Below are 22,993 nucleotides of genomic sequence, written 5' to 3'. Positions count from 1 at the left end.
CCTTTCTTTTGCCATTGAAAAACAGTCTTATTGTTTGAGTAGCACGTTCACTAAAAATGTTTTCATAAAGTCATACACAGTGATGGGGCGGTGGGTTTGGCTATAGGAGCCACGGCTCTTGGTCAAATTTCACAATTCTGAGTGTATGTGAAGATCCAATTAATTTATTTTATAAGTCAAATATACACTTTATTCATCTACTTTTGCATTGAGAAGTCCTACCTAGCTACATAGTATTTAATTATTTGGACTTCCTAGCCCATTATGTTACGATAGAACATATTTCTCCACTTAATTTATACCTCATACAATATAATGGGCGCATTAGCATTTAGCACGTGCCTTAGTAAAAGACCCCTTTAATGAAATGGTAATATGGGAAAAATCTATTTTATTGAGCTCATCAAAAAAAACACAGTAAATATGACAAGACAAATTGTAAACAAGCTCAAAGTTTGTGATACAAAACCTTTCCCCCACACCACTCCCCCCCTTTCAAGTAACCCCCCACCCCCAAACAAACCCCCCCAAACCACACCCCCCAGGTCCTCCTCCCAAGTACAACAACAGCATAAGCAATGATACAACACAAAATAAGACAGGCATGCCAATGGAAACATGAGAATGCAGAAAAGCATGGAATCAACAGTTAAGCAAATGGCTGCGAGTCAATGGAGTCATCGTAGTTCAAAAAGGTTCCCAGGTTCATTAAAAAGAGACGCCCTGGGAGAGAGGAAAAGTCCATCACATCCCTCCGTTTCCACATTAGGAGGGTAATCATCCTACATCGCCAGATGGAGTAATCTGGTACTTCACCTTCGAGGAAAGCAGCGGCCCCCCCTTTGACAAGGGGAATAATGGGGAATAGCTCCAAATAAGAACAAAGGGGAGCATTGAATCACAATATGAAATGGTAAGATAAGACCCAACGACGACAGAACACACAAAGCTCTGTGTAATGAATAACAATTGAATGCAGAGCAGTGTTGATGAGGATCGAAGCTGTTCTAAAGGGCATTTGATACGAGAAGATTCCTAAAATAAGGGGGTCTCCTTTTCGCAACCGTATTGATAATCACCCATAAAGTTCATAAAGTGCTGGTTTCTATTGTGCAAGCAAATAAGCACAAGTGCATAAAAACAAGTCTCCTGATATTCACCAGTACTTAGCCGCTTGGGAACAGCTCCCAGCTATCTACTGCTGAATATCCAGTTCACTAATATAGCTGGTCACTGCCAATATTCATCACCTGGCTGGCTAAGGCATGCGGCCAGACAGACCCACCTAAAAGGCAGGTCTGTCTTTCGCCAATCGACCTTAGCCAGCCAGCTGATAAAAATCGGCTTGGCAGACTGTCCACAGCGGTGAACTTTGGCTCTTGAAAAGCTTTTAGGTTTTTTTTTATTTTATTTTTTTTATAAATTATTGTTTTTCAAACTTTAACAGTGCATTACAAATAATATAACATTAGAAGATTACATAAAATGCACCACAATACACAAATAGAATAGCAAAAACAACCATTTTCCCCACCCCCCTCTCAATTATGAATATATTAAATCATATTATTTATATAGCATTATACTCAATTAACTCCTCAAAATATCCTTCCCTCCCCTTCCCCCCACCCTGGATGTGTAAGGAAATCTAAGAAAGAAAAATACATTACTATTATTGCGTATTAACAAATGCAGTCAACGGGCTCCATATTTTATTAAATGCATTACTAAAACCCAAGCATTCCACGTTCATTCTCTCATATTTGTATGTGTTACACACACTTGTCCACCAGAATGTGTAATTAAGTCTGTCATGACATTTCCAGTTTCTCGTGATCATTTCAATAGCTATTGCTGTCGGGATAAATAAAAGACGGCTTTTGTATTTATCTAACACAGGCTTTACCTGTAACAACGTACCACAAATAATGGCTTCATATGATAAAGGAATAGATGACTCTAATATAAGATTGATCTGTCCCCAAATTGACCTCCAGAAATTAAGTATCATTGGACAAAAAGATGATCCAACGTCCCTATATTAATATGACAATGCCAGCATCTATTAGATTTTGAATTATCAAGTTTTTGTAACCGAACTGGGGTCCAAAAAATCCTATGCAACAAAAATAACCATGTTTGTCTCATAGATGCTGACGCTGTACATCTTAACCTCCAAGACCAAATTGCTGGCCATCGAGATGCAGAAATATACTGTTTTATTTTGATGCTCCAAATGTCTCTAAGATTATTTTTTGGCTTCTTATTCAAGTTTCAAGTTTTATTATAACATTTGATTAATCGCTTATTCCGAATTCTAAGCGACGTACAAAGTAATAAAATGACAAAAGTACAAAATAAGGGGAGACAAACTTAAAAGAAATGTATCATAGCTACTGATACAAAATAATGATTAAAATTACAAATATAAACAACAAGTTTCGTAGCTACTAATACATAATAAATTAAGATAGACATACATTGATAAAAAAGAAACAAGAGGAAAACTCGGGATGAAATACAATTTAGATATAAAAGTAGAACAATTAAGGTAAAAACAATAGGATGGGGAATAAAAAATGATAGAAGTAGTAAAAGAAAAAAAAAGTTTCAGAGCCAAAAGCAGTTCAATTAAACATTGAATGCATCTTGAAAAAGAAGACTCTTTAATTTACTCTTAAATATTCCAAAATTCTTTTCATCTCTTAGGTGAATTGGAAGAGAATTCCAAGATTGAGGAGCCGTGACAGAAAAAATATTCAAAAATTCTGAAATTAATTTATGCAAAGAAACTTGAGGGTCCTTTCACAAAGGCGCGCTAGCCGTTTTAGCGCACGCTAAATATTAGCGCGTGTTAAACGCTAACGCGTCCGTAGACTATAAAGGGCACATTAGCGTTTAGCGCGCCTTAGTAAAAGGACCCTTTAGTCTGTGTCTTTCACACATAAATGGTTTCTTGCTTATTTCCAGTATCTTTAACACTTACAGTGCAAAGTTTGTGGTGAGAGTCAGGAGCCTCAGTCATACAATATGATATCAGGTCCAGAAAGGAATGAGGCAACTTGAATTTCCCCACAAACTGGTCTGGTTTACCATTGGGACTTCATTTCTTTAAAATAATTCATTCAAGCTTTGTTTTCAACGAACATAATTAAGTTCTAATTGGGGGCCTGTCTTAGCGTTACAATTTGATATCCACCCTTTTAAGAATCTTCAGGCAAATTTATAATTTTGAAGCATTCTTATGTTTAAATTTCTGTATTGAATGATCTAAAAAATAAAAAAAAATACATGTAATACATTCAAGCAAACCATATCATTCCATTTTGCTTTAGTGAACATAAGAACATAAGCAGTGCCTCCACTGGGTCAGACCTGAGGTCCATCGTGCCCAGCAGTCCGCTCACGCAGTGGCCCAACAGGTCCAGGACCTGTGCAGTAATCCTCTATCTATACCCCTCTATCCCCTTTTCCAGCAGGAAATTGTCCAATCCTTTCTTGAACCCCAGTACCGTACTCTGCCCTAATACGCCCTCTGGAAGTGCATTCCAGGTGTCCACCACACGTTGGGTAAAGAAAAACATCCTAGCATTCGTTCTGAATCTGTCCCCTTTCAACTTTTCTGAATGCCCTCTTGTTCTTTTATTATTCGAAAGTTTGAAGAATCTGTCCCTCTCTACTCTCTCTATGCTCTTCATAATCTTATAAGTCTCTATCATATCCCCTCTAAATCTCCTCTTCTCCAGGGAAAAGAGTCCCAGTTTCTCCAGTCTCTCAGCATATGAAAGGTTTTCCATACCTTTTATCAGACGTGTTGCTCTCCTCTGAACTCTCTCGAGTAACGCCATATCCTTCTTGTGAAACAAACATCCCCTTTCAACTTTTCCGAATGCCCTCTTGTTCTCTTATTTTTCAAAAGTTTGAAGAATCTGTCCCTCTGTACTCTCTCTATGCCCTTCATGATCTTGTAAGTCTCTATCATATCCCCTCTAAGTCTCCTCTTCTCCAGGGAAAAGAGTCTCAGTTTCTCCAGTCTCAGCATATGAAAGGTTTTCCATACCTTTTATCAGACGTGTCGCTCTCCTCTGAACCCATATCCTTCTTGTGAAACAAACATCACACATAGAATTCCTAACCCCTCCCCCCACATCTAAATCTCAAATGATGTTTGACATTGGTAGAAAGTCTTTACTCTTATAACCTTCTAGTCCACCCTCCCATACTTTTTCCCACCATTCCTGGGAAGTCATTAAGAATCCTGCTTCTTGCCTTTGAGGGCAGGGTCTAGAGCAAGGGTGTCAAGCTCAATCACATAAGGGGCCGAAATCTAAAACTCAGGCTAAGTCGCGGGCCGAATTCCTCACTCATTAATCTTGTTCTGAAAATAACAACAAGCACGGTCAGGCACTTGTGTGGAGCTTCCTAGCTTTTACATTGGGACTGGGTCCTCCTGTCTGCAAATGGGCACTGAGGCAGCACGGTGAGGCGCATGGAGCACTGCTGGGACTGGGGCAGCTCGTCAAGCGCTTGGATCGCCGCTGGGACTGGGGCTGCACGGTCAGGTGCTTGGATGCGGCACAGTCACCGTGGGTCACATAAAACGGCTAGGCAGGCCGGATTTGGCGCGTGGGCCTTGTGTTTGATATGTGTGTTCTAGAGTAAGCTTCTCATCTGCAATGGATGCACACCTCCTTGCAAATCACATTGAGGGATACGGGAATTTAAGGACTTCATCAGGGAACACCTAGGTCTTAAACAGGGAACACCTGGATTGGCCTCCGCGTGTGCGGGTCACCGGACTAGATGGACCAGAGGTCTGATTCGGTGAAGGCATTTCTTATGTTCTAATATTTTCTTATTCTAGTGAGAATGATAGGTACTAGATAATTTGAGTATGATACTATGTAAAAGCTTTTAGTCCACTTCCTCAGTAAATACTCACTCGTTCTCCATTAGGTCCTGGAAGTCCAAATAAGCCGGAGAAGCCGATAAAACCCTGTTGAGAGAACGCATGAAGTCAGATTGTGTTCTCTTTCAACAGAAGGGCTCATCTATGATTCTTGTTCTACAGTTTGTCCTCCAGCGTTGATCTGTTGCTCTCTGTGATGAAATAAACCTTGAGGCAAGTGTATATGCCCATGGACTGCATGGTGCTGGCTTCCACGATGTAGTCCAAGGGCACATACCCTCACATCAGGGATCATGTCCGGTAGCAGAAGCCCTGTGTTTCGCTGTTTACCTGGGGAAATGAAATCTAATTTCAAGTTAGCTACATTTAAAATAAGACTCGGCTATTATTAAATCTTATAGATTAGAAACAGTTTATTTGTGGACTTAACAGGTAAGGAGATGGCAGAAAAAAAGCCAACCACTCATTATTCAGGCATGATAGTGAACAATTAAAAAAAAAAAATACTGGCTGTAGCATCTAAAATCAAAGATGTATTCAGCGCCACTATCCAGAAAGGCAGTAGCTCTAAATACACTGCTATCGAGTATATGGACAGTGGCCATATTCAGCCACTAGGGGGCTCATAATCGAAACTTAAATACGTCTAAAAACCCACGATCTAAAAGACAGGTCGTTCAAGTACTGATAATCGAAATAGCTTTTTGGACATATCCAGGGACATTTTAGGCCTCTGAATCCCATTGTGCACCCAGAGCTGAAAGGGGCGTTTTTGGAGGAGTGGTTAGGGAGGGAGGTGGGCGGGATGCGAGTCAACCTAGACTTAGACATCCTGCAGGGATAATCAAAGGTTTGATGAGACTGCCTAGGTGAAACTTATAAGTTGTGAGTTAGACGACGCAAAGACAGGTATAAGTGCCAAAAAGATATCGATAGTGACCAGAGACAAAGTAAAGACCCCCATACACTCCCCCAGTGGTCACTGACCCGGATGCACCCCCATAAAGTTTAGAATAAAAACGTACGTACCTGCTTCCGGAACATCAGCACCTGGAAAGCCTAGTAGAGCTGCACAGAGGTGGCTTAAGTAGTCTGGGGGTTGGGCTAGTGAACCATAGAGAGGAGGACCTAGGCCCATAAGTCACTCTAACCACATTCATGGTGGAAAATGTGAGCCCACTAAAAAAAACCCAAAACCTACTGTACTGCAATATAGGTGCCACCTGCAGCCATAAGGGCTATTGGGGTTGTAGACAGGTCAGTATAGTGGGTTTTGGGGGCTCACCATAACCTATAAGGGAGTTCTGGTGAGCTGTTTATGTGGCACTCTTTTTGTGAAGTTCACATCGGTGCCCTGTAAGGTGCCCCACTGCACTGTTGCCATGTCTGGGTGACCAGTCCATCACGATACTGGCCCCTCCCATGTCCAAAAGGTCTTGTTCTGGGTGTTTGGCACTTGGACAAATTTTTGGTTGAGAATGTGGTATAAAAATAAACGTAGTGGCGGTCTGGATGATCAAACGCCTGGATGTACAGATAGACGATTTTCGAAAAATGAAATAGTTTAGATGTATTTTTTGAGAGCGGACATTTTACCAGTGCCGACTTTAGGTGACTAGCGCCCTATTTCCAAATCGGACTTAGACATTTCTTTTGATTATGGCCCTACAACTGTATAAGGTAGTTAGGTTAGGACAGCTTTCTTTTCTGGCCTAAAATCATTTAACTGTGCCGAGAGTAGCTAAATTTAATTTGGTTCTTATATTCCACACAACACACTATGAGCTCAGGCTGGAATACAAATTAAAATCAAGAAGAAAGAGATAAAAACATAAATCAATGAAAAAAACCTCAACATATAAAATCCAGGAAAAAAATCACCAGCTAAATTATAACATTACATTACCGTATTTTCACGCATATAACGCGCGCATTATACACGATTTTTACAAACCGTGCATAACCTTGCGTGTTATACGTGTGAGCACGTTTTACAACATTTTTTTTACATAGTTTCCCCCCCCCCCCGACGTCCGATTCACCCCGCAGGACCGCTCGCATCATCCCCCCGACGTCCGATTCACCCCCCCCCGCAGGACCGATCGCACCCCCACCCCGAAGGACCGCTCGCACCCCCACAGCCTCCCCCCCCCCCATCATGGAGAAAGGGCGGGACCGCCGGAAGAGGAAGCAACGCAGATGCAGGGCTCATAGTAGGGCTGGGACTGCCGGAAGAGGAAGCATTTCAAAGCAGGGTTCACAGAAGGGCCGGGACCGCCGGCAGAGGAAGCAGCAGGAGAACGGTAGGAGCTTCTCCATGATGGGTGGGGGGTGGGGAGGCTGTGGGGGTGCAAGGGGTCCTTCGGGGTGGGGGTGCGATCGGTCTTGCGGGGGGGGGTGGGGGTGAATCGGACATCGGGGGGGGATGGTGCGAGCGGTCCTGCGGGGTGAATCGGATGTCGGGGGGGGGGCATCAGGCTTTCAGGGTGGGGACAGGACTTCAAGGGGGAGAGGAGAGTCGGGGCGGCCAGAGAATCGGGGCGGGCGAAAGGAGAGTCGGGGTGGCCAGAGGAGAGTCGGGGCGGGCGAAAGGAGAGTCGGGCGGCGACGGGAGAGTCGGGGCGGCATGTGCGGTATACGGGTGTGCGCGGTATATAAAAATTTCTTTACATAAATTACAGTTTTCCGCGCGTTTTACACGGGTGCGCATTATCTACGTGAAAATACGGTACATTAGTGACTTCTATTCCGCTCATACCTTGCAGTTCTAGGCAGATTATAAAGAAGCTAACTGGACATTTCCAAGAACATTACAGTTTAGGAAATAGGATTACTGGACATTTCCAGAGGATTTGCTAGTTAGGTAGCGGAATACATGGTTGATACTTTGGAGAGAAAAAAAATTACAAGATGGGGTGAGACTATTAAGGGGGATTTACAAGGGAGGAGAAGGACAAGGGGAAGAGTTAAGATATCTGGATAAATTTTTTGAATAGCAGAGTTTTGATTCCTTTTCAAAATGATTTGAAGTCGCTCGTTGTTGTCAGTAAGTTGGAGATGGAGTGGTCAAGTTTCGCTGCCTGCGTCGCTAGTAGTAATTCTATTAAAAAATCTCTGAAAGAGCCAAGTTTTTAAGGCTTTCCTAAACTGTAAATAAGAAGAGTGTGCATATTAGTCACAGAGGTAAATGCCATTATTCTTGTGCAACATCCATTTTAGTTTTCCTCAGGGTACTCTTCAACCTAAGCTGTTTGAGGCAAAAGAGTGAATTTGCAAACACCCACCGGGATATAGTACTAAATGAAATTTGGCAAATAAATTGGTGCTAATCCATGTAGAATTAAAAAAAAAAATAATACTGGCATCCAGTACAGTTGTTTCAAATAATAGGGATCAGATCCCATCTGTAACCTATGCAAATCCACCTTGCTGCTGTATTTTATGAAAATTTCTAATCTGCCATAAAAGTAGCCCTAACAAGCTTATATTACAGTAATACAATTGGGGATCGACTACTGCTATTACTATATTCTTAAAATGGTCAAATGAAAAAATATTCTCTCAATTGACGTTATCTGAATAGTTAGGAAGAATGCTCCTGTTTCACTTCTGCACTATCCTCCCTCCTTTACAAAGCCGCATTAGTGTCTTTAGTGCTGCCCGCGGCAGAAACAGTTCATAGACAACTCGGCGAAAGACAAAGGCGCGCGCCGACAACTGAGCGCAAGACGGAGGCGCGCGCCGAAGAAAATTACAGTTTTTAGGGGCTCCGACGGGGGGGTTTTGTTGGGGAGTCCCCCCAGTTTACTTAATAGAGATCGCGCTGGCGTTGTGGGGGGTTTGGGGGGTTGTAACCCTCCATATTTTTACTGTAAACTTAACTTTTTCTCTAAAAACAGGGAAAAAGTGAAGTTTTCAGTAAAATGTGGGGGGTTACAACTCCCCACACCCCCCACACCCCCCACAATGCGGCGCGATCTCTATTAAGTAAAGTGGGGGGGTTCCCCCCACGCCCCCCCCCCCGTCGGAGCCGTAAAAACAGTAATTTTCTGCGGCGTGCGCCTCCGCGCTGCGCTCAATTGTCTGCGCGCGCCTTTGTCCCGGCGCGCTTTTGACCTGACACCGCAGAAACAGCTCAGACACTCATATGAATTCATATGAGTGTCAGAGTTGTTACCGTGGCGGCCAGCGCTAAAAACGCTAGCTCAGCTTTGTAAAGAAGAGGGTATATGTATAAATAATGGTGAAATATTGTAATGCCACTGAAAAATTTTTGTTCAGTGTTACTGAAAATGAAGGAACAAAGGAATTATCTATATATCAAAGGCCATTATAAAGATAAGTCCTTCTGGATACTTGCTTCATTGGAATTCTAAAACAAGATCATGGCAACCTGAGATAACAACTCTGAACAGTAGAAAAGTGGCTGGAAAACATCATGTCCCCCAAACTGTCACCTTTGCTACTACTTGTGCCTCTGTCTAGACTAGGGTGGGCAACCACGGCCCTCGAGGGCCACAACCCAGCCCGGTTTTCATGATTTCCACAATGAATATACATGAGGTCTATACGCTTACAATGGAAGCAGTATATGCAAATCAATCTCATACATATTCATTGAGTAAATCTTGACAACCCGACAGGGTTGTGGCCTTCCAGTACTTTAGTTGCTCATCCTTGATCTAGACAGATACCCTAATTGAATGTGGGCAGTGAGAACTACATTACTGAAATGCTTCCTGAATTATCTAAGATCTTATGTAGAGAAGAGAAATCGGAACCATGAAATAACAGCTAGGCAGTGACATAATAAGGGTGAGTAGCCCCTGGGGTGGTGGTACCCCTACCCCACCCACCTGTACCTTTTTAACTTCTCTGGTGTGAGAAACATGCCCATGTTGGTGTTGGCTCACCCTCTGACATCACTTCCTAGGCGTGGGTTCCAGAAGTGATGTCAGAAAAAGCACCAATGCTGATGTGAGCAGCAACCTCTTGCCAGGGAAGTATGAAGAAAAAAAAAAAAGGATACGGGGAATGACAAGGGGTGCGTAGAAAGGAGAAGAGCAGGTGGGCATAGAGAAGGAGGGGTTCTACACCCTTAGGAAGACCGCACCAGGGGCGGAGCGCCCACCCCCACCCCCCTTACAACACCACTGCAGCTGGACACAGATCATGAAACCCAGAAAACTAATCACCTTTGCTCCACTTTTTCTGGAAGTAAAAGAGGTAAAACTATTACAGATAAAGAAGGAACCAAAACTTGTTAACCCTGAAGCTGCACAATCAGAATCCATTGTGTCTAGGATGATGAAGGGTACCGTATTTTCGCGGATATAACGCGCGCGTTATACGCGTTTTTACATACCGCGCATACCCCTCGCACGTTATATGCGTGAGCGCGGTATATAAATATTTTTTTTCAATCCGATCGGCATCCCTCCTACGAACCGGTATCCTCCCCCCCCCCGCTCACCCCTCCCCCGCGATCCTACATCCCCCCCCAGCACCGCAAAACATGCCTTACCCAATTGGGCACCGGCACCAGCACCAATGCACAGGATGTGCCAGTGCCAGTGCCCGAAGATCCTCCCTCGTTGGTTTGGGTTGGTTTGGGCTGGGCTGAGCTGGGCGGTGCGGTGCAGGAGAGATCCTCCTTCTTCCTGCGCCGGGCTGGACTAGGCTTTGAGCATTTGCGCATGCTCAAAGCCTTCTGGTCTCGCTCTCTCCGAGATTTCGAGAGAGCGAGACCAGAAGGCTTTGAGCATGCGCAAATGCTCAAAGCCTAGTCCAGCCCGGCGCAGGAAGAAGGAGGATCTCTCCTGCACCGCACCGCCCAGCTCAGCCCAGCCCAAACCAACCCAAACCAACGAGGGAGGATCTTCGGGCACTGGCACTGGCACATCCTGTGCATTGGTGCTGGTGCCGGTGCCCAATCGGGTAAGACATGTTTTGCGGTGCTGGGGGGGGGGATGTAGGATCGCGGGGGAGGGGTGTGTGACGTGAGCGGGGGGGGGGAGGATGCCGGTTCGTAGGGGGATGCCGGATCGGATTGAAAAAAAAAAGTTGTAAAACGCGGGTAAGCTAGCGGGGGGGAGGATGTCGGTTCGGAGTAGGCGGGAGAGGTTTTAGCATGCGCGGTATACGCGTGTGCGCGCTATATTAAATTTTTTTACATAGATTTGTGTTCCCCGCGCGCTATACCCGTGTGCGCGTTTTACACGGGTGCGCGTTATATCCGCGAAAATACGGTAGTTGTGACCGGTGACTATCTTCTGAGGGTTATGGAAGAATACATCTGAAGACCAAACCTGTTGTCCAAGGAGGTATGCTGTCTAATGGTTGCCAGTATTTGGCATATTACAGAGACTTTACATAGAAACATAGAAGATGACGGCAGAAAAGGGCTACAGCCCATCAAGTCTGCCCACTCTGCTTACCCACCCCCTGTCTATGCCCTAATGACCCAATTTCCTTATCTTGACCCTCGTAAGGATCCCACATGAGTATCCCATTTATTCTTAAAGTCTGGCACGCTGTCTGCCTCGATCACCTGCACTGGAAGCTTGTTCCAATGATCAACCACTCTCTCTGTGAAGAAATACTTTCTGGTGTCACCATGAAATTTTCCGCCCCTGAGTTTGAGCGGGTGCCCTCTTGTGGCCGAGGGTCCCTTGAGAAAGAAAATATCATCTTCCACTTCGACACGTCCCGTGAGGTACTTAAATGTTTCGATCATGTCTCCCCTCTCCCTACGACTTTGACAGAGACTTTGCCAGAATTTGACATATTACAGAGACTGAACTGATCATGAAGCCTACTAACTAATGCCCAAGGCTGCTCATCCATGTTGGCACAAATGATGCCACTAGGTATCCTATCAAATGTTTCAAAAGTGATTCTGTGATGCTGGGAGACAAGGTAAAGCATTCTCTTTTATTCCAGTCAAGAGTAGTGGCTTGTATTCTGGAGATAAATACATGGTTGCATGGATGGTTCAAGGAGAGCACTTTGACATCCTGGATTACTGGATAATTTTCTGAGGGCTGCTAAGCAGAGATGGTGCCCAACTATCAAAGAAGAAATATCTTCCAGAGCAGACAAACTAAGCCTACTGCAAAGGGCTTTAAACTAGCATCAATGGGGATGGATGGACAAAGCCCTTGGGTGAGTAAAATATTAAAACACGTGAACAGAAGTGGAAAAATAAGACATCATCTGAAAAGCTATGAACACAAATGCATATAGCACAGGAAATAAAGTTCAGGATTCCGATGGTGTATTACAAGAAGTTGATTTGGCTTTAACAGTGGTCATAAAGATATGGTTCTTAGAGAACCATGACTGGATTATGGTTATTGCTGGCAATAACCTAATCAGGAAACACAAAGAGGAGAAGTCAGACTGTGTCTGAATTCAAGAAAGCGTGGGATAGGCATGTGGGATCTCTTAGAGAGAGGAAGAGATAATGGCTACTGCAGATAAGAACATAAGAACATAAGCAATGCCTCTCCTGGGTCAGACCTGAGGTCCATCATGCCCAGAAGTCCGCTCACGCGGCGGCCCAACAGGTCCAGGACTTGTGCAGTAATCTTCTATTTATACCCTTCTATCCCCTTTTCCAGCAGGAAATTGTCCAATCCTTTCTTAAACCCCAGTACTGTACTCTGCCCTATTATGCCCTCTGGAAGCGCATTCCAGTTGTCCACCACTCGTTGGGTAAAGAAGAACTTCCTAGCATTCGTTTTGAATCTGTCTCCTTTCAACTTTTCCGAGTGCCCTCTTGTTCTTTTATTTTTAGAAAGTTTGAAGAATCTGTCGCTCTCTACTCTCTCTATGCAGACTGGATGGGCCATTTGGCCTTTATCAGCCATCATGTTTCTATGTTTCTATAACCATAAAGCTCTATGACATCACAATGCAGGTGTAAAGAGCCTTAGCCAATAGGGAGAGGAGGAGGTAGTGAATATTGCAGATGGGCAGACAAGATGGGCAATTTGGCCTTTATCTGCCATCATGTTTCTATGTTTAATAATTACAATGATACTAAAGCAAAACAACTATGGGTCTATGAGGAAAGAATGAGGCATTGTGGGGTAATCAGAAAAAATATGGAATGGAACATTTATTTATTTATATTGATAGCAACTCATAATCTTGAAGTTGGCATGTTCTGTGCTAATCATTCTATGCCGTTTATAGACTATCGCTGAGTGCTTTTTTTATTCTGTGCCAGTTTTTTAGCTTCCATTTATAGAATTTAACCCATTGTGTGTGTCCTTCTGACCAGATTTGCTTAATTGTGACGAGGCCAACAGCAGCTAGTCTGAAACAGGTAACACTGATGCAAAAGCTCAAAGATGGCAGCATTTTGCTGTTACCTAACTCCTGAAGCAGTCATGCAATTGAAGATCAAAATTGATTGGGGTACATTAAATAAGGAGACTGTGATTGTGTAGTGCACCAACAATTAGGACCAGCTTAAGTGTAGAGGGTGGGGCAGGCTGTGAGGCACGGCTCAGGGCACTAAAGTTTAAGGATGCCAAAAGCCTGCTCTTCACAGCACCAGCTGCATCTTTTTCTGTTCCTGCAACTGTTCTGGTTGTTTGTTTGTATTACTGTAACCCTTCTGCTTCTGGCAGAGCAGCAGCTTTGAAATGCAAGATGAGGCACTTAGAAAACAGGAAGTATTTCCTCTCGCACGTTTCAAAGCTGCTGCTCAGCTACGGGCAGAAGCGGTGCAGTTTAAAAAATAAAACAGTTGCAGGAGCGGAGAAAGATGCTCTTGCAACTGTGCCGATGCTGCAGCAGGTAGAAAGGACTGGGAGAGCTGACGATGGCAGGCTATGGATTAGGATAAGTGGGCTGAGGTTGATGCGGGAGGGACTGGGAGATAATGCCGGGACAGGGAACCGGGAAGAGGGACTGCAGGCTAATGCTAGGAGAAGAGGACTGGAAGCTGATCCCGGGTGTCCTGTTTCCACTTTGCATAGGCATGTTGTACTTTTTTCCATTTCTATTTCGGTACATTTTGAACTATTAGTTGTTGTCTTCTTCCTGATTACTTTGTAGTTTCACTCTCACTGGTCTCCTCTCTGTGCGTGTGATCCCTGCTCCCACTGTCATATGCGCTTTGCTTATTGGCCTAGGGCTCTGCCTTAATGAAGAGATGCTAAGTGACCCGGTTCCGGGCTGGAGATTTTTGCCTTCCTGGTTTTGAACTTATATTCCAAAGCAGTGTAGGATTTGTAGTTCCTGATCCTGCCTATTTAAATCAGTATTGTAAGTTCCATTATGGAACTGGATGGGGGTGGTCAGACATCCTGGACCTGGGTAACTTGACATCTCTGTTAATGCCTGCTGGGTAAGCAGCTCTCCCTTCCCATTGTATGCAAGGAGAAGAAGAGCCCCATTCTGTACCTTAGCCCTGCAAGAAGCCTCTGCTTATGGCTCTCTCTGATACCCCTCAAGCCTCCACTGCTTTTTTTTTTATTTTTTACCATACATCCCATATTAGGGTTACCATATGGCTCCAGAAAAAGGAGGACGGATTGAGAAATCCAGGTTTTACTTCCAATGAAAGCAATGGAAGTAAAACCCGGATGTCTCAATCCGCCCTCTTTTTTTTCTGAAGCCATATGGTAACCCTATCCCATATCAATCTATAGTGTACCACATATCACGGAATACATTCATCAGCACTTCTACTCTGGAACTAAGTCTGAAGCAATAGACAAGACTCTCTTGCCTGTGGTAGCACTTCTGGTTCAGCCTCATCTTCATTATATTTATTTCATTTGTTTGCATTAAGGATCACTTGGAATTAAGACTTTGAGTCTGCGCCCAGTGAATGTTGGGATGTTAGTTTAGCTCTCTGCCAATCATTATGCCGGGTATCACTGAAAGGGCATAAGCCTTGGAGAAGCAAGAGGAGGACAGATAGGGACTGCCACGCATGGAAAGTCAATGTTATAATAGCATCTTGGCGCCAAGATTCCATTATAGAATACTAGCATAAGTCGGCATTGATCTGCACACTTACACCGGGTCAATGGCAGCCATACGTTGGCACATCTAAGTGCAACATGCAGCACATGCAAATTATAGCATTCTATAAGCTGTGCGCCTAAGTAGGAGGCACGCTCATGTCCTACCCATGCTCCATCCACATGTATCCACTCCTTGCAGTTACATGCTATAGCTCTTATAAAATAGCACACTTGAACTCTTAAGTGCCAATTAAGGCAGCACTTACCTGCACAAGACACATGTAACTGCATAAGAACATAAGGATAGCAATACTAGGTCGGATCAATGGTCCATCTAGCCAGTCTCTTGTTCCCACAGTGGCCAATCCAGGTCACAAGTACCTAGCAGAAACCCAAATAGTAGCAACATTCCATGCTACCGATCTAGGGCAAGAGGTGACTTCCCCATGTCTATCTCGGTAGCAGAGTATGGACTTTTCCTCCGGGAACTTCTCCAAACCTTTCTTAAACCCAGATACACTAATCACTGTCACCACATCCTCTGGCAATGAGTTCCAGAGCTTGACTATTCTTTGAGTGGAAAAAAAAAAAGTATTTCCTCCTGTTTGTTTTAAAAAGTATTTCCATGTAATTTCATTGAGTGTCCCCTTGTTTTTGTACATTTTGAAAGAGTGAAAAATTGATTCACTTTTACCTGTTCTACACCACTCAGGATTTTGTAGACCTGTATGCCCAGTTATAGAACAGGGAGGCAGCACAGACATATGCAAGGAAAGAAACTAGAGAAGTAGAGAAATAGGTACTTAGAAAGGGGAGAAAAAAACAGGAGGATGTGAGAAAGCAGAGATTCTAAGATTGGGTGGGAAAGTAGAAGACAGACTCTGACATTGGCTGGCTACTGGAAGCGTAAGTGGGGGTCTCAAGGCTTGAATGGAATTGTGACTGAGGATCTAAAAATCGGGAAGGACGGAAGAATGGGTTCCATTAGATGGGGATGTAATGGCGAAGAAGAAACTGAAACAAGTCTGGATTCGGGCTACCAGATGTCCGGATTTACCAGGATAGTAGAGACTAGGTGACTGGGCGATATGTATGAGCATAGTTATCAGACTGAATGCAAAACAATGAAGAGGGGAGATTTGAAGGATCTGGGATTTTAAAAGGGTCGGGGAGTCTATAGGAAGGATGAAAAATAAAGGCAGGCCTTTGAATGAGGTGAGAGAGGGTAGAAATGAGAAAGTAAAAAGGTAAATGGGGAGGTAACAAAGGAATAGCAAGTGGAATGTGGACAAGTGGCAAGGAAGGAGCTGGGCATGCTAAGTGGATGAGAGGTAAAGAAAAATAGATGAGATTGGGGAGGAGATAAGTACAGAGGGGTATAGGCTGACCTCTAGTAATCTGACACTATCACTAGAATTTGCAGCCAACAAATTCACATTCAAAGCCGGCATAGGAAGTTTAAGTCAGGCCTGGGGGAGCCTACAGGGATGTGAGGAAGGGGGAGGGTTTCACAAGGGGAGAGGCATATGAGAAGTCTAGTAGGTGGCTTCTGTTGAGGGGAGGTAAGAACATAAGAATTGCTGCTGCTGGGTCAGACCAATGGTCCATCGTGCCCAGCAGTCTGCTCACGTGGCAGCCCTCTGGTCAAAGACCAGCGCCCTAACTGAGACTAACCCTATCAGCGTACATTCTGGTTCAGCAGGAACTTGTCCAACTTTGTCTTGAATCCCTGGAGGGTGTTTTCCCCTATGACAGACTCCGGAAGAGCGTTCCAGTTTTCTACCACTCTGAGTGAAAAAGAACTTTCTTACATTCGTACGGAATCTATCCCCTTTCAATTTTGGAGAGTGCCCTCTCATTCTCCCTACCTTGGAGAGGGTGAACAACCTGTCCTTATTTACCAAGTCTATTCCCTTCAGTACCTTGAATCATGTCCCCTCTCAATCTCCTTTGTTCGAGGGAGAAGAGGCTCAGTTTCTCTAATCTTTCACTGTACGGCAACTCCTCCAGCCCCTTAACCATCTTAGTCAATCTTCTCTGGACCCTTTCGAGTACTACCGTGTCCGATCTGTTCGTGATCCCCTTCTTTATCATTCCTAGCATTCTGTTCACCCTTTTCGCCGTCACCGCACATTGCGCAGACGGCTTCATCGTCTTGTCGATCAGAACTCCCAAGCCTCATTCCTGGGAGGTCTCTCCAAGTACCACTCCGGACATCCTGTATTCGTGCATGAGATTTTTATTACCTACATGCATCACTTTACACTTATCCACGTTGAACCTCATCTGCCATGTCGATGCCTATTCCTCGAGCCTGATTATGTCATGTTGCAGATCTTCGCAATCCCCCTGCGTCTTCACTACTCTGAATAACTTCGTATCGTCTGCAAATTTAATCACCTCACTCATCGTACCAATGTCTAGATCGTTTATAAAGATGTTGAAGAGCACGGGTCCAAGCACCAAGCCCTGCGGCACCCCACTGGTGACGCTCTTCCAGTCCGAGTACTGTCTATTTACCCCCACTCTCTGTTTCCTATGATCCAGCCAGTTTTTAATCCACATGAGTATTTCACCCTTGATTCCATGGCTCACAATTTTACGAAGTAGTTGTTCATGTGGAACCTTATCAAATGCCTTCTGAAAATCCAGATATACAATGTCGACCGGGTCGCCTTTGTCTATCTGTCTGTTCACTCCTTCAAAGAAATGCAGCAAGTTTGTCAAACATGATCTGCTTTTGCTAAAACTGTGCTGACTGGTCCTCATCAGCCCATGTCCGTCAAGGTGATCAATGATGCGGCCCTTTATCAGAGCCTCTACCATCTTACCCGGTACCGAGGTCAGACTCACTGGTCTGTAGTTTCCCAGATCTCCCCTTGAACCTTTCTTGAAGATCAGCTTAACATTTGCCACCTTCCAGTCTTCCAGAATCTTTCCCGATTTGATTGACAGATTGACTATTAGTTGAAGCAGTTCAGCTATGGTCCCTTTCAGTTCCTTGATGACCCTCAGATGGAAGGTCTAGAAGGGCTGCTTCTCTTGGGGTTTCTGGGAGGGGGGGGTCAAGTTTTTGTTGGCGGTTAAGAAAGAGTTACATTCTCAGGGGGTGGGTGGCTCAGGAATAGCTCAATGCTCTAGAGGGGGGGGGGGGGGGGGTCAGGAAGGGATATGGGAACAGGGGGCAGGGGACAGATCCCTCATGCAGGCCCCAGTCATTATTTATCCAGGACCTGCATAAGCACATGACCAGTCATACCTAAATATTTATTGCCGCTGCTTGGACTTGGCCCAACATTCAAAATCTGGGTCTAACTTAGCCAGAAATGGTCAGCACTTAAAAATCCATGGTTAAGCTTTGTTGCTGGAGGATGTGGTAAAGGTGGTCAGTACTGACATTGCTTATGTCTGGGGCTATATAGCATGGAATCTAAGCCACCTTTTGGAATCTTAATCTTCTCAGGTTCCAGTGACCCAGATTGGTCATTGTTGGAATCAGATACTGGAAATAGAATTATAATTCTTGGACCACCCACATCATGAGCATAGTCATGTGATCACCTCTGAATCTGTTAATCCTGTGGCATTTGTATGTAAAATCTGCAGGATTTTAAAATCAGCCTTTTAAAATGCTGCTGTTTACACGTAGTCCTGCCATATACAGCTTCTAAACTAACCTTCTCAACACCTAAGGACACATGAAATAGTCTCTTGGAAAAGGTGGTGGAGACAAAGACTGTGTCTGAATTCAAGAAGGCATGGGATAGGCACGTGGGATTTCGTAGGGATAGGAGGAGATAGTGGATGCTGTGGATGGGCAGACTGGCAGGGCCATTTAGCCTTTATCTACCATCATGTTTCTATGTTTTTAAGTAAAGGTAAAAATAATATACATTACTCACCCGACTGCCTTTAGCACCAGCCTCTCCCACAGGTCCAGGTAGACCCTTAAAGAAGATGACAAATAAAGAAAGACAAATTCAGGGAAATCTACCTTAAAAGTACTGGGTAATGCTACCGGTTAGGTTTACAGTAAGTGACTCTTAAGTGAGTTTCCAAATCTTTCATTGCTGAGACACAACAGGCTCCAAAGATCATGCTCAATTGGATTTGTGCCGCTGGTCACAATAGTAAATTATTTATTTATTTAAAAAATTATATACCGCATACAACCATGCGGTTTCCATATCACATATATAAAATCTTATTTCCCTGCGATTTTCACATATAACGTAGATATGTCTGGACAACATCATAAACATCCCCCAATATAAAATATCAGTAAATTAAAACAAAACAACATTCACCAATTAAAAAAACATCAGATCAAATGATTGATTCTAAAGTAAATAGCCAATTCACTAAATTGGCTATTTAATTTTCATTAAATGCAAAACAAGTCTAATTCTAGCAGTTCAGAAATACAAACATACTCTAAATCATACATTACTGTCGTAAGAAAGCCATATTGGATTAGACCAGTGGTCTCAAACTCACGGCCCGCCAGGTACTATTTTGAGGCCCTCAGTATGTTTATCATAATCACAAAAGTAAAATAAAACAGTTTCTTCATCATATGTCTCTTTAGCTATAAATTACAATATATTAAGACTTAGCCAAAAGGAAAGATTTATAAACAATAAAGAGTTTTACTTCATGCAAAATTGTCACTTCTTTAATAAGACATTAACTATTTTTTCTGAGGCCCTCCAAGTACCCACAAATCCAAAATGTGGCCCTGCAAAAGGTTTGAGTTCGAGACCACTGGGTTAAACAAATGGTCCATCTAGCTCAGTATCCTGTTTCCACAGAGGTCAATCCAGATCACAAGTACCTAGCCTAAACCCGAATAGTGGCAAGATTCCATGCTACCACTCCCAGGGCAAGCAGTGGCTTCCCCTATTTCTGTCTCAATAGCAAACTATGGACTTTTCTCCAGGAACTTATTAAACCTTAAACCCAGCTACTCTAACTGCTGTAACCACATCCTCTTGCCAGAGTTTAACTATTCTTTGAGTGAAAAAAAATACTTCCTCCTATTTGTTTTAAAAAGTATTCCCATGTGATTTCATCGAGTGTCCCCTGGTTGCTGTACTTTTTGAAAGGGTGAAAAATTGATTCACTCTTACCCATTCCACACCACTCAGGATTTTGAGTTCCTCAACCATCTCCCCCTCAACCATCTCTTTTCCAAGCTGAAGAGCCCCAACCTCTTTAGTCTTTCCTTATATGAGAAGAGTTCCAGCCCCTTTATCATTTAGTCACTCTTCTTTGAACCTGTTCTAATTCTGCTATAACTTTTTTGAGAACTGTGCACAGTTCTCAAGGTGAGGACACACCATGGAGCGATACAGAAGTATTATGATATTCTTGGTCTCATTTACCATCCCTTTGCTAATAATTCCTAGAATGCTCTTTGCTTTTATTCCGCAGTCGAACTATTTAAAGGGCTGGAATAACTCAAACAAAAAAACTGATTGCACTAATTTCGGTAAAAGAAAGCACAAGCTTGTTATCTATCTTCACAGCCGAGGGGCTATTGTACGTAGTAAGCTACATAATCTGTTTAGCATAGTTTTTTTTACTTCTGATTTGCCCATATTAATCTCATTCACAGTGTACTTAGAGGGCAATTTTTAAAATATGCATGAACGCATGTGACAATTACCACAGCCAAGATCCCACCACAGTGCTATTCTGTACATAAGCACATAACTTGCATTGCACATATTTTATAGGTAGACATACACATAGGTGGAGTCTGGGTAGCTCATGGGCAGGTTCACATTTATTGCATAACTTATAGAACACTATAAGTTGCATGGGTATCACCAGAATTTAGGCGATTACTAAATCCCAAGGAATATAATAAATACATAAATAACATTGCCCATATCATATGCCAACAGCAAGAAAGCACAGTTACTTACCGTAACAGGTGTTATCCAGGGACAGCAGGCATATATTCTCACATGTGGGTGACGTCATCTACGGAGCCCCGATGCGGAAGCATTTTCAAGCAAACTTGATTGAAGATTTAAGTTTGCTCTGCTGCTCCACACATGCGTGCCTTCCTGCTCCACTAGGGGGCGCATCCCCTCGTGGTCTCCAGTTCTCTTAACTAGCAAAGAAGCCAACCTCGGGGAGGTGGGCGGGTTGTGAGAATATATGCCTGCTGTCCCTGGATAACACCTGTTACGGTAAGTAACTGTGCTTTATCCCAGGACAAGCAGGCATGATATTCTCACATGTGGGAGACCTCCAAGCTAACTGAAAAGGGATGGAGGGAAGTTGGCAATTTAAGCAAATAGATTTCGCAATACCGATTGGCCGAACCGGCCATCGCTTCTGGACAGTGAGTCCAGACAGTAGTGGGAGGTGAAGGTATGAATCGAAGACCACGTGGCAGCCTTGCAGATTTCCTCAATAGGTGTGGACCTGAGGAACGCTACGGAGGCTGCCATCGTTCGGACCTTGTGTCCCGTTACTCGACCATGCAGCGCGAGACCAGCCTGAGCGTAGCAAAAGGTGATGCAATCGGCCAACCAGTTGGACAAGGTGCGCTTGGAAACTGGGTGGCCTAACCGGTTTGGGTCGAAGGACAAAAATAATTGTGGGACTTTCCGGTGTGGTTGAGTGCGTTGGAGGTAAAAGGCCAACGCTCTCTTACAGTCAAGAGTGTGAAGTGCCACCTCTCCGGGGTGAGAGTGGGGCTTGGGAAAAAACACGGGCAAGACGATGGACTGATTGAGGTGAAAATCAGACACTACTTTAGGCAGGAACTTTAGATGTGTGCGGAGTACTACCTTGTCATGGTGGAAAACAGTGAAGGGTGGGTCCGCTACCAGAGCCTGTAGCTCACTGACTCGCCGGGCGGAAGTGAGTGCAAGCAGGAAAATCACCTTCCACGTGAGGAATTTAGGATGGCATTTGTCTAGGGGCTCAAATGGAGGTTTCATTAGTTGAGCCAGAACCACGTTAAGGTCCCAAACCACCGGAAGGGGTTTGAGAGGAGGGTGGACATTCAGGAGACCCTTCATGAAGCGAGAGACTAAGGGGTGGAGCGAGAGGGCTTTTCCTTCCAGGGGCTGATGAAAGGCCGCAATCGCACTGAGATGTACTCGAATGGAGTTGGTCTTTAGGCCGGAGTGAGATAATTGAAGTAAATAGTCAAGGACCAGGGGGACGGGGACCGACACCGGGTCCTGGCTGTGAGAGGAGCACCAGGCTGAGAATCTGGTCCACTTTTGAGAATAGCAGGTTCTCGTCGAGGTCTTTCTAGAGGCCTCCAATATCTCCTTGACTGATTGAGACACGGGGAGAGAAGTCAGGAGGAAAGAAACCAAGCATTCAGATGAAGAGATTGAAGATTGGGATGTAACAGCGAACCCTGACTCTGTGATAGTAGAGAGGGAAACCGAGGCAGAGGCAGTGGATCTCTGACACTGAGTTGAAGTAGAAGGGAAAACCAAGGCTGGCGTGGCCAGCGAGGAGCAATCTTCAAGGAGGATTCTACTAACAGTGACTGGTGGGAGAGCTGCGGTTGTTCAAATCCCGGGAAGGGTACTGTATGGTACTTAGCCTCCATTTTGGAGGGTACTGCTGTGACCATATAAGGTGTCTCAAGGTTCCTGAAGAAAGCCTGTTCCTGAAGAAAGCCTTTCTTTCTTTCTATGTTTCTATGAGTACCGGGTTAGGTGGTAAGCGAAGGGACTCTCTGGGCAGTGATGGCATATCCAGCTCTTTAGAGTATCTGGAGTCGGACTGGAGGTCTAAGTCCAAAGCGTGGCCCATATCCTGGACAAAGCGAGAGAAGGATGGGTGGGATGTTCCCGAGGCCCCTTGCGGGGTCGGTAAACGAAACCTCCGTCGGGTGGAGAAGGATGGGGAGGCTTCCCTCGAGTATCGAGGCTCCTGTTCCGATCCACGCTCCGAGACCGGGGAAGCACTGTGAAAGTGTTCCGGGGTCGTGGATCTCCGACGTCTCGAGGAGCCCCTCGGAGATGATGCCGGGGTTCGGGGTACCGATCGATGTCGAATCGGTGACCTCGACCCAGACTCCCTCGGTGAAAGTCTGAAACCTCGGATCGGAGCCCCG

The 22,993-nt window shown here is 44.4% G+C and overlaps 1 protein-coding gene across 1 annotated transcript in view; it reads right to left on the bottom strand.

Annotated features, from left to right (window-relative positions):
* LOC117367941 (collagen alpha-1(XXVII) chain B-like) overlaps positions 1-22,993 on the bottom strand; it is a 299,681-nt gene that overhangs the window by 194,975 nt on the left and 81,713 nt on the right. Inside the window, exons 10-11 of the mRNA XM_033961061.1 lie at positions 18,798-18,842; positions 4,943-4,996 (exon numbers count right to left, since the gene is read on the bottom strand). Coding sequence (XP_033816952.1) covers positions 4,943-4,996; positions 18,798-18,842 — 99 coding nt within the window. The remainder of the gene's footprint in view (positions 1-4,942; positions 4,997-18,797; positions 18,843-22,993) is intronic.

This window comes from Geotrypetes seraphini, chromosome 10, assembly GCF_902459505.1.
Source record: "Geotrypetes seraphini chromosome 10, aGeoSer1.1, whole genome shotgun sequence".
Classification (NCBI taxonomy): Eukaryota; Metazoa; Chordata; class Amphibia; order Gymnophiona; family Dermophiidae; genus Geotrypetes; species Geotrypetes seraphini.
The sequence above is the reverse complement of the archived record's forward strand: the minus strand, read 5'-3'. Positions and strand labels throughout refer to the sequence as shown.